General features: G+C 34.1%; 1 protein-coding gene across 1 annotated transcript; it reads right to left on the minus strand.

Moving 5' to 3' along the window:
• Nucleotides 1-827: 827 nt before the first annotated feature.
• Nucleotides 828-10548, minus strand: LOC131644200 (vacuolar protein sorting-associated protein 52 A). The gene is made up of 20 exons (XM_058914632.1): nt 10316-10548; nt 10122-10189; nt 9984-10041; nt 9619-9714; nt 8733-8834; nt 8379-8462; nt 7949-8029; nt 7335-7478; nt 7111-7202; nt 6487-6568; nt 5606-5788; nt 4843-4958; nt 4681-4739; nt 4095-4195; nt 3625-3675; nt 2483-2662; nt 2265-2399; nt 2061-2135; nt 1469-1526; nt 828-1380 (listed from the first exon to the last, which is right to left on the minus strand). The coding sequence occupies exons 1-20, from the start codon at nt 10340-10342 to the stop codon at nt 1076-1078; spliced, it is 2097 nt and encodes a 698-aa protein (XP_058770615.1). The 5' UTR covers nt 10343-10548; the 3' UTR covers nt 828-1075.
• Between the last annotated feature and the right edge of the window lie 3324 nt (nt 10549-13872).

The raw sequence follows: 13872 nt of genomic DNA on the forward strand, positions 1-13872 counted from the left end.
CATTAATAAAACCTATTAACATAAATCCTACATAAATTCATTGTCAGTAGTTTCCTCTCCTTTTCTTCATAACTATGATTTTCATAATCATTTTAAAAAAATTTGTTTAAATCCAAGAGTGAAGATAAAGATTCATCAATACTGTTGGACTGAACTTCATCTCCCAACTCTTCAACTGCAGCACCTTCAAAGGAATCTTCAACAATCTATCCTTTAACACCTAAAAAATCATCAACAACTTCCACTTTAGCACCTTCAAAAGAATCTTTAATAGTCTCTATTTTAGCACCTTTAAAAGAATCTTCAATCATCTCTATCTCAGCTCCATTTTTAAAATTTAGATAGAGAAAAAGAATGAAGAAGAGGATGAAGTGAGGGAGATGGTGTCTCTTAAATATGTCAATTAAATAGAATTCAGAGTACCATGATATAAGAATAAAATAAAACGTCCAAATTGCCTTTCCAATATTTGAGTTATTGCTTTGATATTTTCAATTAGTAAAATTTATTTCTAATAAAGAAATATTTGAAGTAAATAGAAGTAAATTTGTCCAAAATAATTAATGTAGTTGAAAAGTGTAAAAGGGTCTTAAAATTTATCAAAACAAGACTGACTTCTTCACATTTGCTGTTTTTGCCAATTTTGTAAGTTAGGTGTACCAAATACTCATTTGGTTAGCTAACTTTTCAGTCGAATTAGGGCATTGGGGAATCTAATCCAATTTCTCAAACTATTATGATTAAGAAAAGCAAACAAACACTACATTATCAACCCTATCATCTTATACACAAGAAAAAGTAAAATAAGATCGTTACCCAAATAAAAATTACACGATAATGTCCCTCTCTGCATTATACATAAATTCATGGATTTGATATTTGCTGCATCTAACTACAACCGAAACACTCATCATTCTCCAACAATGGTGTGCCCGAGGGCACCAATTCAGTAAAGCTATAAATGTACCTAAAACAGCAAAAAATCATGGTCCAAAAATGTCTTTTTTTTTACAACACATCGGATATTATGGATTTGGAATTAAATCCAACAGATAACTAAGACTCCTTCAAAAAATTAGAAAGTCCTCGAATATTTCCTAATCTCATACATGATTGATGATATGGAAACAAGATCCTTGTTCAATGCAGACCCGCCAGGGATCCTCTTGATGGAATCTGAGAGTCTTGTATAGTACAGTAACAATTGGGTCAATGCAGCTCTTAAGATTTCCATGCCACACAAGAAGTTGCTGAAAGATGTGATGACATCTTTGTGCATCAGCTCTATTGCCGCCTTCCACCTACTTGCAAAATCCTTCACTAGTGGCTCCACTTCCGCAATCGTTATAGGTTTATCAGGACTCGCAGTTGGGTCCTCAGCTGATAAATTTGAAGCAATCAAGCCCATATTTTAACAAATATAAAACGTAAATCAGAAGCTACACTGGTGTCATCTTTTTATACTTACAGGCTTTGGCCTTTACAAACTTGATTAAATCATTAAAATGCTCTTGGAGCAGTTCCTCCTGCAAGGATTGAAAACCAAAACCATAAAGAGAATTGCAATTGAAAGCGAGAGGGTAAACCAGTTATTTGTTATACCACAACTTTAGTCAATGGATACACTAACCCGTCTTCTTTTTGTAAATTAGGTTAACATTTACAATTGTTGTAGATTTTTTTCTTTAGATGAAGGTCACAGTTCTGATTTAAGTGGTTTTCACATAAATAGTTTGCTATCAACAAGTGATATCTTGAGTTCTCCCCTACTTTATTTGCAGAGAACTCTCAGCTAGCTAGTCTAATTTCGAATGCATTTCCTTCAGATTAGTACCGACAGCACTAAAATTTCCTCAAAGAGGTTTGGTCTTAAATATTACAATCAAAAGGCATGTCAGAAACTAAAGTTAGACTAGTGCAACATCTTTCACTATTTCTTAACCAAGAATATGAAGAAATAGAAACTGAAAAAGTTTGTTCTGGTATATTCTGAGAGCACAATTATAACACAAACTTTAATTTGCAAAGACACCAGGTAAGAAAGGATTGTACGAAATTACCACAAATAATGCTGTATTGCTCTTTAGTAGTTCCTCAAAGTGCATTTGAATTTTGCCAGCTTCAGGACCTGCTTCCTGGAATCAAGCATGTGAGAAAAATTTAAGTTACCCTGGATATTCTAAATTGATAGAGCCCATGATAATCAATTTTGACATAAATCACGCTTTACAAAATAAATGAAGAGCCAGCTTGCAGATTCCTACCTTCAGAACAGCAATTGTCATATCATAATTGTTAATAAGAAACACCGTCTGTAGTTTTGATTTTGTGAAATTCTTCGCAAGCTTGATAAGTAAATCATCAATGGCCATTCTAAGTCGTTCCAGATTCAAGTCAAGCTGCAATTAATAAACAGATTAATTGTATTAGAAATTTAAAAAAAAAAAAAGGAGTTGATGATTGATAGGCTTATCATACTTGCCTGACCATCTCCAAACTCGGAGTTTAAGTGGATAAGCGAAGCAGTGAACTCGGCATAACGCCTCATCACATAATGAGGATGAACGTCATCTTCCCACAGTGTCTTCACACTTGCATTTCGCAAACTGTAGAGGTGCATGTCAAATACCATCTTAAACCGAGGCCATAGGGATATATTGACCTGCCAAAATAATGAATCAGCTTCAAATATGACTCGAGAGGCCCATTGACTCAATATTATCTTCTAGTTTTATCCATTTTCGTCATTTAACAGCAGAAGGATTTCATAAATGGCAGTAAATAAAATATATTGGAATGAACGAGGGAAATGTAAGAGAACAGAGATTGTATATCACAAGACTTCAGACCCAGGCCAATAGAGTTCCATTGTCTAGAAAGTTTTGTCAAGGAAATGTAGGATTCTAGTCATCTATGACTTCCTTGGGTAGACCAGAGGCAGAGGGTGAACATTTAAAGGACTCGAGGGTGATGTTTTAAGTGTGAAGAAAAATTTAATCCCCTTGCCAATGTTCTAATAAAAAGTTAAGGTTAGTTTTATTGGGTGAAAAATGAAATTCATAGTAATAAGGAAGGAGAAGGAATGGCTTTCCAATTTGATAGCCAAAATGAGGAGAGATTTTTGGGTGTCAAACACTGCGGCTATATGGAGCTAACTATGAAGTGAGGAGAACCGAGTAGTAGATGCTTATTCACTAGTTCATGGTGGTGATGAAGTGTTAAAAACTATTCTTTCTTCATCAAGCTGCTAGCTGGCTGCAGGGAGACATCACTAATTCGCTGCTAGTTGCTCCCAATCTCGAGGGATTCTAATTATGTTTTCCATGTATGTATATGGTTGTACAGATTCCTTGTATGATATAGACAATCATTCAAATTATTCAATTATTTCAAACAGATTTAAGTTCCAGATAAACAGTTGAATAGTTTTCTAACCAACACCCCAGTGACTTCAATGCTATAACTGTCTAAACTCAGAATGTTACATGAATAGTAGGGCTACTTGTGAGCAGGTGAGTTTTACTCATATATGAGAATAATATCAGAATCTACCGGAAATAAACACACTGTCAAGAAAAAACTAATCTTGTCTATGAATAATAATGCATTGCCCAGGAAGCTGACCTTGTCTAAGTAAGAATCCAAGCATGGAATCCGCCTCCGAGACATAATGAGCTGAAATAAATAAGTTTATCAATTTTTAATTGTTTAAAGGGTAAAACATTTTTAAATGCACAAATCTTTGCCAACATTCACATAACTGTTTGGTTTTAACTTTTAATGAAACATGATATATGCAGATTGGAGCTTATTTGAATTCTAACTGTGCAACAAAATCAGTATGTGTTAATTTTAGACCTTATTTGAAAATGTGTATAAGAGGAAAGAGCAAAACTGATTATATGAGTTATGGGAAAATTATTGAAAACTACTGCTAATTATGGTACAGTGATGGCTAGTTATGGGGCGTTACTGCTGTGAACAATAATTAGCTATGTATTTATATAGTCCAATTAGCATCAATGTGATGTTTACTTTGATGTGCTGTCCATCTTACTGAAGACTGGAATCAGTCATACAAGCTAGAACTTTACCTGATGCTGGTGTATTATGCGAATCATAAGCATTAGACCTATAGCATCATAGCAATTTGGAAGTATTGTATTGAAATGCTCATCCATGACACCAAAAGGACCTGAATATACCAAACAGCATATCAGTTGACTCTGTAAATGAAAAAATTAATACAGGAAATGATACAGTGGTGTTCGTTTATTTACCAAAAAGGTAAATGTTTTCTTTGCTGAAAATGGCTTTTGTTACCATGCAATTATTTATTATATTAAATGCAACGGTTATTTATTTGAGCACTAAAAAAGATATGTGTAAACATTAAAGACTTCAATACAAATTAAGTTTGAATTGTCAATTCTACAAATATGTTTGTCAAGCACCTATTTCAATAGTGTTTCCAAATGTTCTGTAACATCATAATACTTTTGTTCTATGTTAGCAGATTTTAAAATTTGCAATTTACAAAGTAGCAATCTATGTGATGTTAAAGTTAATCTAACTAAGTTTATCTTGTATATCAATAGGCTAAAAATTTTCTTCCTGTTAACAATCTGTTAGACAATGACTGCAAATGCATCACAAAATTTAAAACTCCATAACAGATACCTGAAAAAATTTCATAGAACATATGTTGTTCCCCAAAAAATTCATCACAGAAATTATATCTGCAGATGAAAGGAAATAATGTCAACATGCATTTAACTAGAGATTTATGTGCAGTAGTATTTTGTAATACAATATTAAGTAGTATAGCAAACTGGAGAGTACTCTGAAGTAGCTGTATCCATAAGCAGCTTCTGCAAGCTCCTAAACAGAACTTCATAAGGATGTTTAATAGAGCTGGCTTCAGCTATATGAGGAATCAATGCTGGTTCATCAATTTCCTGAAATTATGTCAAATCTAAGGCAATTACCCAATGACTGTACAATCTCTGCAAATCAGAATAATCTAATGGCGTACACATTTCAATTGAACTTGGCTCCTCTTAGATGAAGAGTATGAAAATAATCGTCAACAGAAGAATCGACAGTCGAATTTGTGAACGAATAATACACATTTATAACAAGATATGACATTGTTGATATTTTAATTGTTAATTTTTCAATCATCAGTCATAATTTGACTTTTATCCTCTAAAGTGTGTCTCCTTCTTTAGAGGAGCCAAATCCAGTCACATTAACAATACCAAGAACCACGAAAACAAATTATCATGAATAAAAAGTACAGTATAAAACATATACTCTTAGAAGAAATTTTATTTCTTTTCTAATGCAAATAATTCAAAGTATAATAAATAATAATCAATATTTAAACAAGCAACAGATCCCTAGAGGCATGCAACATAATCCTACCCCAAAAAAAATGTTTTCCTTATTCCCACAATTATAATCCTTGTCTCGACTAACCTTCACTACTCAAAAGAAACAACTGACACCAATGATATTAAATAGGCTCCTAGATCAATTTAGTTAGATTCAGAAAACAAAAAAAATCTGCAAGGCCTTGCCCTTTTCCTAGATCGAGTCATACCTTTAATATATTAATTCTATCCCCAAGAGCAAAAACAGCAGAACGATTCTTTAGCGGTTCCCATGCTCTTGCAAAAAGACCACCGCTTCTTGTCTCTACGCCAATTAAATCATTGGATGTTGCTATATCCAGTTGCAGTTTCTCCAATGCTTGTATATAAGCGCGGAAATGAGCACTGAGAACCTGCAAATATACAGGAGCATAAGGATACTTGATGAAATAATTTTCAAACGCACTATTTCCATGCAAATTCATTACGCTCTATTCACTCTATATGTATATGTTTACATATTGGGATAGCTGCTAAAAATTGATGATTGTAACGTGGATTAGCTTATTCATATAACAACGAAAATAGAAGTCCTTTAAGTGAATTGATCATAAAACATGAAAGCCAGCAAATCAACATAGAACCAAAGCAACACCTTCCAGACAGCAGTACAGCAGTTATCTGAATAAGTCAGGCCAACATAAAGCTGGAAAGATTTATAAATGCTACCATTCACACCTCACTTTAAGTTTCATTTAGGTAAAAAAAATATGCATTTTTAGTGTGGGCTTTCTTCTATATTGAACGTACACTTAGGCCGAATGTATAAGCATACAAAACGAGCCTTTTGTCAACAGTTTATAGTAAGGTTAAGTTCCTTTGAAATAGTAAACTTTTCTTTCTTTTTCTTTGAAAAAAGCTTTGCCGACATATGTGCTGAGATGCTGATGTGACGTTTATTTTACTTTGAGAAAGATGCTATCAATCAGGTAATGTACAAAAAACAGTGAAAAGCTACTAAATTTTTCTTCTCCTCATAGCATTGTTAATATGAAGGATAACATTTTGATCAGCAAATATCTTGATGGAAGATTCTGATTTTAGCAGTTACCTTATTCATTGTATCAATATAAGCTGCACGAACTTCATTATATACTTCCTTGCCATGTTCCTTGAGGAAGTTCACAACATACCTACACTTTTGCATGTCTATTTGTTAGATTCATAAAGCACACAAAGTTAACAAAATTAACCAAAATGCTTTCACAATTTAAAGACGGTGAAAGCAATGAGGTGGTATAGAATGGTAAATGACAGATCCTTCTCTAGTTCTCCTGTTGGCAGATTAAATGCTAATTATGACAACTATAATATTTACAGATACGAAACCCTTCAATAGTAGTTCAGTAACTAAATTCTACAGATCAACGATCTATTTGTAAGCACGGTTTCTGATGATTTAGCAACAGCTTTACACTGAAGGCTCAATACAAAGTAATTGAAAATAACTGTGAATGACAAAGTGCAGTAATACTCAAGAGAGATAGTGTTACGATTTACGAACCACACTACTTTTTATAAAATAAATGTATATTGAAAAAACTCAACATACGTGTTTTGCCTGTTATACTTATCAAGCAAATAAAATTACGTGCTAGTGGAACTTATCAATTGGAAATTCAGAATATCAATCCATCAACCCATCATATTCTAGAGATTAGTTAAAGAAACTCACTTGTACTTTAAAAGGACACTTTGCTGAAGTATTTGGATATTTGTTTTGGGTTTTCTCAATGCATAGAGTTTCTGAACAATGAAGTCAAACACCTGCAGATGAATGGATAACAATAATATAAATACGTGTTTATATTATAAACAGTTCCCAGAATAGAATAACACTTCTGAATGAAATTATAAAAGAAAATAAAATGCCATACTAATACTATAGGTGCAGACAACCTTTGAGACTGCTTTCTGCCTAAGTTTTTCAAGCTCAGGCTGAACATCTTTAAGAGCTTTTGAAGCTTTAACCATTGTGTCCACTTCTACAAACTTCAGTTTTTTACTCAGAATCTCAAGAGTTCTCAAGTATTCCTCGTTGACCTGAAAAACATCCAAAGCCACAATCTTAGATAAAAAGGGACCAGTGTAAATGTTTACGATATTACGTGCAGAATGCAGACCTTCCCAACACCAGCACTGCAATATTTATTATGCATGACCCTTGTTTCAAACATAAGTTAAAAAGTCAAAGTCATTAAAAAACATATATTAGGGATTCAAGATCAGACCCTTGTTTCAAAGCCTGAAAAGCCAATGAAAATGTAGAAGATAAGAGCAAACAATACTTTTCAAATTTAGACTTGGGGCCTAATTCAACCCCACAAAACTAACTTGTAAACTGAGGATTGAATAAACCATATAAACACTACCTAAGCCATATCTCAAATGGATGTGAGATTCTCAACAAATACTACTAGAAGTGTTAAATGTGTTTTTTGCACAACCACCAAAAGTAATTGATAAAACATTATTGGAGAGGAGAGAAGTAGACTATAGAAAAAACATAATACCTCTCCATCAATAAGTATGTCCACCATCCTTGGAGGGATAATTATGTCTTCCACAAATTTAGCCAGCTTGGATTCAGCCACCTTTTAGGAGAAAAAACAAGACCAGTTATATTACATACTTCATATAACACTATAGTAAAAAGATAGAAAGACATAATCTAATTAGGTAGGGTGGGGTTGCAGAGAAAAATATTCTAGACTGAACAAGTGATAGTGAAATTGTAATTCCCCCCATCCAAAATAGAAAAGAAGTCTAACAATTAAGAAATTCTAACGAATTAACCTAATTGTCTAAAATGTAAACAGCTTTTTGATGCAATCTGCTTCCAAGATCAAATTGACAGCTACATAATACTAAGAAAACACCAAAAGGTGCTACAATTCAAGAATGTCTTTGAAGTATTAGTTTGTACATATAAAATGGCCATACCTTGCGATTCTTAAGCCTCAAACCCATATCCATAGACTTCTCCTGTAGAATTTTAATGTCTGAACTTATGGAACCAATCTCAGCCTGATAAATAAACATAGAAATTGAATTTCATATTGTCTGACAAGTCCTTCAAACTATTTAATATAAACTAATGTAATTGTAACATTTGAGCGATATATATACCCTCAGAATATAAATAGGCACTTCATTATTATAATATGAAAATAATACCTCTAAAGCTTTTTAAATGATACTAATTAACTAGGAACATTGGTTGGTTGGTTCTGCTTTATATCAGTATAGGAACTCATAAATGAAAGCTTTTTCAAATTGCTCAAAGGGCCAACATACCTGAAATCCACTTAGCAGAGTTTCCATATGTGACAAGATATTATCACAATCTCGAATTTGATCATGAAGAGAGACTAGATTATCACTTTCTTTAATATAATCCTGTAATAAATGGAACAGTTGTAAAATCAATTGATTAGTGAGTTTTCAGCAACAATCAACAAAGCAAGATTAATGCTAGTAGGAACAACATGACATACAACAACAACGACAACCAAGCCTTATCTCACTAATTGGGGGTCGGCTACATGGATCGACTTGCGTCATAATGTTCTATCCAGGACCATACTTCTATCCAAATCGCTAACCTCAAGATCTTTCTTCATAACTTCTCTTATGGTCTTTCTAGGTTTTCCTCTTCCTCTAATTATTTGACTACTCTCCATCTGATCTACTCTCCTTACTATAGAATATACTGGTCTTCTCTCTTCATGCACAAACCATCTAAATCTATTTTCCACCATCTTCTCTACTATAGGTGCTACCCCAACACTTCTCTACTATAGGATCAGTATGACATGACAAACAAATTTTCATGATAAAGCGGAAGAGGTTCTTTCAGAATACTTCACTATGTTAAGGGCAACAAGCAAATCCAAAGCATAAAAAATCGTCGATCTAGAAATGCCATATAATCAAATTTTTACATAATTGCTTAGTGGCCACAAATCGTAGAAAGATAGCATTCTTCTAAAAGTCAGAAAAGGTTATCACCCATCTTATGCATGAAAGATAGAGAGATTCAGAAAAACAAGGCTACGCCTACATGTAAGATCAGTACTACAACTAGACAGTAAATACATACGCTTACTCGTCATCAAAGTCATCAAATCTAGCAAAGCAAACAAAATGGTGTGGCGATTTAAACACTCTATTATCAACAAACCTGAATTGAGTCCAACTCCACTTTGCGCAAATCATTCTCAACTCCCTTGGTATAGTCTCTAAGTTTTGTACCTTTAGATAGTATATTTGCAACTACCTACACATATGAAAACAACTTAATAATTTTCAAAAGGCGGTGAAAATTACAGAGAATGTGATTTGTAAGCATTGACCATGCAAGCACGGAAAGAAAATACAATTGTTAAAAAAATGTTAGTTTAGTGAACCCGATGAGAGTAAGAAAACTACACGCAGAAACTTTAATATAAACCATTATTATGCTAACTCAGATCAACTAAGCAATTTCATCAGAATCTAAATTAGCAGTGTTTCCAACACAATGACGAAGTTGAAATAATTACTCACTTCATCATTTTTACATTCCTCAAGCTCTTGCTGTAGTCCTTCCAAGGATATATCATCACTGCAAAAACACATAAAATTAACATTCATAGTCGCAAAATTAACTACAAACTGAAAAAACGGTAACTGCAATGTATTAACCCGTTTAGATCCTCTTCGATGGTTAAGTCGCCAACGAATGCTCCCAGATCAAATGCACTGGAAGGACTCTGCGCAACACGAAATGAATTTCGAATTGTTAGTTTCAGCAATTTGTTGGTGATTGGAGAAATTTCAGTGTAACGGGAAATAGGAAAATCAACAAGTAGAGAACGATTATGATATGATGTATGTACCACTGAGCTTCCGGTGACATCAGTCATCTTGATTGTGCCGAAATTGTTCGCTGGTTTTTCTGATTTCGATCAATTTTGAAAAAAATTAACATGTGATGTGAAGAAGAAGCATGTGTGAGGAAGATCAAGGAGAGACTAATGCAGTGATCGCCATTGACATGAGATTTGGGAGACACGTCGCGCCTGAGATCTACCTGCCTGGAGATGATCCGGACAGTGATTGGGCTTACACAAGAATGGGCCTCTTCTGAAGACGGGAAGAACATGGGTTGGGTTTCGATTCAAGAATATAAAACAATGTAGGATTTAAATTGCCACCCTCTGAGTTGATTCTGGCACCCCAAAGCGAATGAAAAGAAAAGACTATTATAATCATATTCCAAGTTTCCACCATTTTGCAAAATTTACGTTCAGAAATTAAAATTTTTAACTCTTTACTGCGATACCGAAAATTTTACGTGCATACTAGAAATTCTTTTAAAAAAATAAGTATAATATTGGAAATTTAGGAATTTCACAGAAATTTGAGAAATTCCGATATTTTTTTTATCGGAAATTATGAAATTTCTGCTATTACAAATTTTCTTTTTCAAAATTTCTGATACCTTCTTCTTTCACTAATTTTTTTATATATTTTTCAGTGAGGGTCACAGGGAAAGACGAGTCCATTGGAGGCTGCTGAGGTAGAGGCTTTATAGCTATGAGTTAAATGACATGCTTTGACCGATTCTCATTGGAAACGGATGACTAAGCAAGCGCAGGGCCAATTTCGTGCACCCCGATGTCGAGCTTCTAGAATTTCTACTGTTATGGAGATACTTGCTGTTATGGAGGTACCTGTGCCAACTGAGCAGGTTCCTGTTGATGTTGAGGAGGTTCTTGTGTCGGCTAAGCAAGTTCCTGTTGCTATCGAAGAGGTTCCTGTGCCGACTGAGTTGGTTCCTATTGCTTCAAGAGGTTCTTGTTGTCGATGGAGTCTTCCCAGAAGGACCTAGTGACCGATCTGTGCTCACAGGATATGCTGATCATGTTACATACAGAATATGTTAGGGAGAGGTATTGTTGAAAGTGTTTGTGGGTAAATATTTTCGGTATATATCGTATCCACAGAGATTTGTTTAATATTACTGTCGTTCTATAGTTGTTTATTTTGAGTGAGAAAACTAGTTGAGTTTGTTTGTTTATTCTCAAATTGCATATAACGGAACAATAATTGACTGATAAAAAGCTTAAAGATGATTAACAATGGTAAACGAATATGTTGAGTTCTAGGGTTCATCAACCTATTCCTATACAATTTATTAATTAAACCTTATTCGAACAATCATTTGAATTATTATCTTCACTTATCCTTAAATATGATAAACTTCTACCGGTATGAGATTCGATCTCTCCAAATATCAATATCGATAATAGTAATAAAGAACGGTAATTATGAAAACCCAATCACAATTCTATCTCTGCAAATTGTGATTGAATCAATATAGTAACCTAGGACAAAAGTTAGAATCATTTCTTTCGATCAAAGACTCCACAATGATTTAAGATAAAAACAAGGTTTCTTATTGATAATAAATTCAAACAATTGTTCATAAGAATTAATCAACGGTATTGTATATTCATAAGTTAACTACTACCTTAAACTCAACAAGAAGAATTTAGCTTTCCATAGACATGAAGAACAAACAAGGTTTCATGGATGGATTCATCTTCATCGAGGGAATGTCTTCAATTGATGTTGAATTCTCCGTCGGATGTTGTTTGCTGTTCTGGATTAGGATTGCTCTCTGAATTTCGCTCACAAAAAGTCTCTCTTCCAAAGTTCTGGTTTATGAGGATTAGGGCTTGTATTTATAGCCTTTTCCTTTATAACGCAGTCACCGCGGCGCGACACGGGCTGGCGCGGCGCGAACCCAAGTCAGAGGGTTCTCGCGCGTCTCGCCTATGATTGGCGCGGCTCGCCACTTGCTTTAGCTCAAATCTTTGTGATTCCTCTTCTTCAGAGTTTCTCCGCTTGCGTGTTCCTTCGTATTTGCTTCTTAACTTCAATATCTGCACAAATAACACCCAAAGTGACGCAAGTCGTTCTACAATTAACATCGAACCTCGAAAGTTCAATTCTAACTATAAAACCCTTAAAAATCATAAGATATATTCACTTTTAGCTCAAAAGATAGTTAATGTAACACATGAAAATACCACTAATTCACTCCTAACAAACTCTCCCCAACTTAGAGTTTTGTTTGTCCCTAAACAAAATTACTTACCTCAACGAAACAACAAAAACATACCAACAATCATGCCACAAGTTTTTCAAAAAGGTTTTTCAAATGGCTCAATTCAGCAGCCAAATCAGATATTCCTCATCTCCCTGCAAACTCAGAACACATACATGAAACAGATTTTGAAAGAAAATTACCTCCAGAAGTTCAAAACACTATACAATTGCAATTGAATCAGCACTAATCACTCTAATCAAAAGTATGATGAATAATAGAGGGGTTAAACACTCATCCAAACAATTAAATCAACAAAAATCCATATCATACGTTCACCATATTGTTAGCATCAAGTCTTGTGGAATCTGAGAATCAGAAGGTCTTTCCAGGGTTGTAGTGTGGTTTTAAGATTCAAAGAAAAGAAGACAAACGAGGGTTATTCCTATTCTAGGGAAGCATCCGAATCATAACTCCTTTCCTTTTCCTTTATACTTTCAACTTTTTCACCCCTTCTTCTTTTTCATTCGTAGCTCGATGTTTCTCTTTTTTTTTTCAACAATTGTTTTCTTTCAAACATTGTTTTTCTTTTGTTTTTTTTTTCAAGCTACGAATCTCTTTCGTTCTTTGCAAATCACCACCAACAGACTTACCCTTCTTTTGATTATGACTCTCCCCAACTTGGAGATCAACCTATATTTAGATTATATGAATGCTCCCCTACTTTCTATGAAGGTCAAAGAGAAAACACATCACCAAATTTTGTGGTTGATGGTCCACAACAATTTTTTTTTATTGAGATCAAAACTCACCAGGTTTTTCCTTGGTGCATATGATGAAATTTACCTTGACCTCAGGCTCAAAGAATGGTTAACAAAGGATCACACTCTCATAGGAGAAAATAAGTTTTAAGATGGAATCGGCTCAAAGAAACTCTCATATTCAAACAAATGCCTAAATCACTTCCACAGATTTCCACAAACAATGCGACAGATGGTTTAGCATGATACAAACAAGTTGAAATAATTGATGGTCTCCTGCATATAGTAAACAATGGAAAGCTTTCCTCACAATGGTTAAGGCTAAGCCGATCCAACAGAAATAGTGTACCATAAAGAACTTCTGCCAAGTATTTACTAACAACCTATGTTTCATGCACACACTAGGAGTTTGAGTTTGAAAATTCATACCTGGCTTGTTACTTATTGAAAAAGAAAGTGAAAACTGAAATTTTTGAACATTCACTCACTACCATTTTCACACATGTTGCTCCATTGTTGGTACTTTACTTGAGATTTTCTTTGCGTTTTCAGGACTACTCACTCTAAATTGGAAACAGCA

This window comes from Vicia villosa, linkage group LG1 (genome assembly GCF_029867415.1).
Source record: "Vicia villosa cultivar HV-30 ecotype Madison, WI linkage group LG1, Vvil1.0, whole genome shotgun sequence".
Classification (NCBI taxonomy): Eukaryota; Viridiplantae; Streptophyta; class Magnoliopsida; order Fabales; family Fabaceae; genus Vicia; species Vicia villosa.